This window comes from Montipora capricornis, chromosome 14, assembly GCF_036669925.1.
Source record: "Montipora capricornis isolate CH-2021 chromosome 14, ASM3666992v2, whole genome shotgun sequence".
Taxonomy (NCBI): domain Eukaryota; kingdom Metazoa; phylum Cnidaria; class Anthozoa; order Scleractinia; family Acroporidae; genus Montipora; species Montipora capricornis.
Genome location: NC_090896.1, coordinates 18,788,394 through 18,793,393, shown reverse-complemented (window position 1 = coordinate 18,793,393; position 5,000 = coordinate 18,788,394). Strand labels below are relative to the sequence as shown.

Below are 5,000 nucleotides of genomic sequence, written 5' to 3'. Positions count from 1 at the left end.
CATGTACCAAGAGTTCAAAACTCATAGTTTTTAATTTTAAATTCCTACATCGACGACTTTCAACTAATAGTTTTCTTAAGAAAATAGGACGTATAGATAATGAGAAATGCACCTTCTGTCAATATGGTAAAGAAAGCCTCTTTCATTTATTTTGGGAATGTAGCAAAAGCCGTTGTTTTTGGAATCATGTTTTTTCATGGATGCAGGCCTGTAAAATTGTTAGTAAAGAATATGCTTTTCAGGTAGATACTTGCTTGGGACTGAGGCCAGATACCTCTAAATACAATTTGCAAATTAATTTTTGTTTTTTGACAAGCAAACATTTCATCTGGCTGTGTAAATTTAAAGAACAAAAGCCAATTTTCGAAGAATACTTACGGCATCTACAATATATTCATAAAGTAGAGAAGGAAGATACAACAACGCGAAAGAAATGGGAACCGCTATTGCTTCAAAAATAAATAAATAAATACAGAATCCAGCACCTTGTTCTCCAACTGTACAGGCAATTCCGATCTTGTAGAGTATAATAAATTGGTCGCTCCTCTCAAAACAAGAGCACCTCCTCCTTTTTTATTTATTTATTTATTTATTTGTTTTATTTTATTTTTCTTTATGATGTAAACATATTCTGTGTTTGTGGGTGTGAGTGTGTTTTGTGGGGGGAGGGGTGTTTGTAAATTTTTTATTAAAGAAAAAAAAAAAAAAGGTACAGAAATACTTCAAATTTTGTCAGAAGTTTTTTTTTCAGGAAACAATATTATCTGAAGAACAACTTTTGTCGTCACCTTTGTGGCAAAACTCCCTGATAAGAATTAAGAATAAGCCTGTTTTCTTATAAAGACTGGCTTTTTAAAGGTATTACGCAAATTAAGTATTTAATGGACGAATCCTACAATTTTCTTTCCCTTACCGCTTTTCAGAATAAATATAACTTGCAAGCCCAACCTCTAACCTTCTTTGGGATAATCTCAGCAGTAAATCATCTATGAAGGCAAAACACCAAAACCCAACCCATCTGTTTGTTTGTAATTTTTTGATTCGACCACAGACAGTGACGTCTTTCATTGTAAGTATTGTAAAGGTTTTCACACAGCATCGAGAAAGGGCGTTTCACGGGTCATAATTTGTTCAAAGCACTTGTTCTCACTTAGGTGAGAAACGGAGAACAATAGCGCATTGTTTGTTTGGTAAGCCGACAAAAATCAAATTTCTGGCCAGTACACTTGTGAGAGCGGCAATGGATAGTGACGACGAAATTTTCCTAACGCAAAATACCCCTGTTGGACATAACAAGCTTGGAAACGTTGTTAGCAAATTGTGTAAAGACGCAGACCTACAGGGCCAATTCAGCAATCACAGTCTGAGGGCCACAACAGCAACACGTGGACTGGAATAAGGAATCTCAGATAAGTTGATTGTGGAGCGTACGGGCCATCGAGAGAGATATCAGATCTTTACAAAGGTATCAGAGGCCTGATGTCTCTACCAAAATTGAGATTTCTAAAGCATTAAATTGTCGATCCGAAGGATCCGTAGGAGAAAGGGAAGCCGAGTCCTCGTTAAAAAGAGAAGTAGATCAGTTAGTTGATGACGAAGTAAAAAGATTTTGCCAAGATGACAACAACGCGACTGTGAAAGGATCAAACAGTGTTGTGTTCCAGAATTGCTCGTTTGTAATATCCAACGACTTAAAATTTTCTTAGAGTGAACACATAGCCTGCATGATGTATGGGATACTACTGTATTTTCTATAGTTGCAGAATAAATTTCTATATTTGTGTTAAAAGGAGAAATTTTCTTAGAATGTTTGGCGGGGTCAAAGGACGTGTGTGATTTGCTTTAATTGCTCATTATGAATGGAAGGGATTTATTTGTATATTGCCCAGGGCAGCAGGACAATATACAGATAATAACCGGGTATTTATATAGATATTTCCCTTGCATTTATAATTAGCAATTTATTCAATTCATCAGCCCCGCTCTTCCCTGCTACATTATCAAGCCCTCCCCGGACTTTCAGTTAGTTAAATATTCATGAAGTATGTAAGTTAAATAAAGGATGTTGATTAACAAGAGAAAACGTGTGGTTCATGAAATAATTAGAAATAACTAAATCTGCACAAGAATTTATTTGTAAATAAGACGCAAAACTCGTTGCATGATATGTAAATGATTATTTTAGGCACAGCCTGATTTATAAATAATTTTGATTGCGAACTTAATTATATATAAAAAATAAATTACACAAATTATTTATAAATCAGTCAGTCTCTAAAATATTTATTCACATTATCATAAAGTTAGACAAACCAGTCGTAAATTTACTTCACCTCACATGTAAATACATTATTTATAAATAATTAAGTTTACCAAGAGTGAAAATCCATTATTTTTAAAAATTTAATAATGAAATTTTACCTCGCTGAGTATGGGGTCTCTGAGATACTTATTTATATGTCACGAAATTTGGTCAAAGTCGTTATTTATAAATAATGACTTTCAACCCTGGGAACAAAGTCATTATTTATAAATAATGAATTTCAACCATTATTTGTAAATGACAAAACTGGCTCTTGCCAAATGTAAAATCATTGTTTATAAAATAATAATGTGCTCCACCTCGCGGAAACCATATAGCGTTGTTTCAAAGAGATTGACCTTATGGGGACAGAGAAAGATTGTCTCGTGCTATATCAGAAGCCGTCTCTCGTGCTGTCAACAATGCCTTAGGAAGTGCCTTGCCTCAGACAAGTAATAATAAGTTTACAACTTGTTTGTCTAACTTTATGATATGTAAAAATTATAAATATTTTAGTGACAGACTGATTTATAAATAATTGGAGTTGTGTAATTCATTATTTTTATATAATTCATTTTGCAATCAAAATTATGTAATGTAAATCAGGATGTGCCTAAAATAATTAATTGTAACATATGATGCGACAAGTTTTGCATCTTATTTATAAATAAATTTCCGGGCAGTTTCAATTACTTCTAAATACAGAAAAGATGTCACAAATTTGTTCTAAATAATTTTCTACAAATGGCGCCCAATTGAAACAATTTTTTGTTTTAAACACATTTATCAAAAAGAAAATAATGCCTCTGCTGTCAAGACAAAATGGGAACCCTTTCTGCCTTCTATAAGCCTTGAGACCCGAGTCTCCAAAAAGTATTTAAATAAAAAGTTAATGAAATTTTAATACCTTCTCTACTATTTTGAAAACCTGTTTCTGTTTTGTTTGTTTGCTATAACTGTGCCTTTTTACCTAAGGGAAAAAAAAAATAAAGAGATGAATAATTATTTTTTGCTATTCACTTGTCACTTGTGGCTTTCCTTTTTCATTTGCCTTCTTGCTCATTCACCGTTTTTGTTAATTTGTACTTTGTTGTTGTGGTTGTTGTTAAAAGTAATTTTTTTTTTAAATTTACGGTACGTTTGTAGTCATGCTGGCAAGGCAGCCTCCCTAAAGACAAAATGAAAGGTGGGTGGGAGGGGCAGGTCCGGAAATGGTGGTTGGCAAAAAATAAACCAAACTGGCAACATACCATGTGACCTGAAGGCCTCCTACATGCTTTATTCGTTCCTCAGCCAGCGGAAAAACTCGCTCCCCCTTGGGATTTCAGAGATTTGCTGTTATCAACTTTTTCAGAATATTTGATCAAATGTTCTGATCATCTTTAGTTAGTTTTCTTATCTCTCAATGGCGATCAATATACTTTTACATGTATCAACCCAGGTGGTAAAATTTCTGTCTTTCACATACTCAATGATACAGCCATCATAGTTTCTTTTGAATCGAGCCTTGTTTACGTCTTACAACTACAGTACACTCACCTGGACAATGGACTTGAGGGAATGACTGTTAGAGCAGCTTTTAAATGACTGTTGAAAGTACTAATATTACGTGATTGGTTTAAGAATCTCATGCTAGTTTATCGACCAATGAAAAGGAAAACCAAGCACAACAAATTCAGACAATCACTTGAGCTGATTATGATGCTAAACAAGTACACTGCACCTGCATACAAGGCTAAGGTTGTAAAAGCAATAATTTAGTGTACAGTACATGTACATGTGAGTAACAATAATTTTCTTGGTTTTGGTTTTTCCTGTGGCTGGATGTATTAGTTAGTGCTAATGTGAAGTATGCCAGGGCAAAGCAGTTGTCAAACTGCTTTCAAATTTGTGGTCATCAATGTGCTTATTCAACTGCTTTATACAGTGTACATAGTTACATGTAACAGGTGAGAATTTTTCTTTGTGGAACAGGGAACAACCAAGCAGGCTGATAGATGATGATCCACTGAGAATTTCACCACAGAGACCAACAGGATTTCATGGACAATGGTAATAAAGAACATTTTAGTTTATCCACTGATCAGTACTTTAACACATGTTGCAGTGATGAATTACATGTAGGAGAGTTGCTGTGTGCCAGCAAACAGCAACAGGTGCACAAACTTCACGTTTTTAACAAACATGGCTAGACTTGGTTTAATGATGCCTCCCTCAATCTGGATGCCCTTGATATTCCCATTCTGGTGTTATGGCAATAACTAATGTTTTTATTTTAAATAATCCAAACTAATAATGAACAGATACATGTAGGGAATAAGGGAACACCTTGACATACTCCTTGCCCAACAGGAAAGATATCAGATGTGAAATCATTATTCCTAATGCAAGTTGCAATATCCTCTTGTAAAACTTCTACCCATCTTATTAATGAATTGCCAAAATTTAACGTCCAAAGGGCAGCTACCAGGTACATGTACCTCCAAATTGTGGCCTCTAGATCTTTTTAAAATCAAATGTTGTGAGCAGTCCGGGCTTATTTTACAGTTTGGTGTATTACATAACTTTGTCAGCCAATCTAGTAATATTGTTAATGATTTTGACAACACTGCTGATTTATCCTCTGGCAGGGCTCCTGTAGCTGGTCCATTTGGATATGGTGATGGGGATAGGATGCCAGGGTATTCTGGGTGAGATT

At 34.7% G+C, this 5,000-nt stretch overlaps 1 protein-coding gene across 1 annotated transcript in view; it reads left to right on the top strand.

The window, feature by feature from the left end:
• LOC138032266 (proteasome inhibitor PI31 subunit-like) overlaps positions 1-5,000 on the top strand; it is a 34,255-nt gene that overhangs the window by 13,031 nt on the left and 16,224 nt on the right. Inside the window, exons 5-6 of the mRNA XM_068879901.1 lie at positions 4,277-4,354; positions 4,933-4,992. Of these exons, the coding sequence (XP_068736002.1) occupies positions 4,277-4,354; positions 4,933-4,992 (138 nt within the window). The remainder of the gene's footprint in view (positions 1-4,276; positions 4,355-4,932; positions 4,993-5,000) is intronic.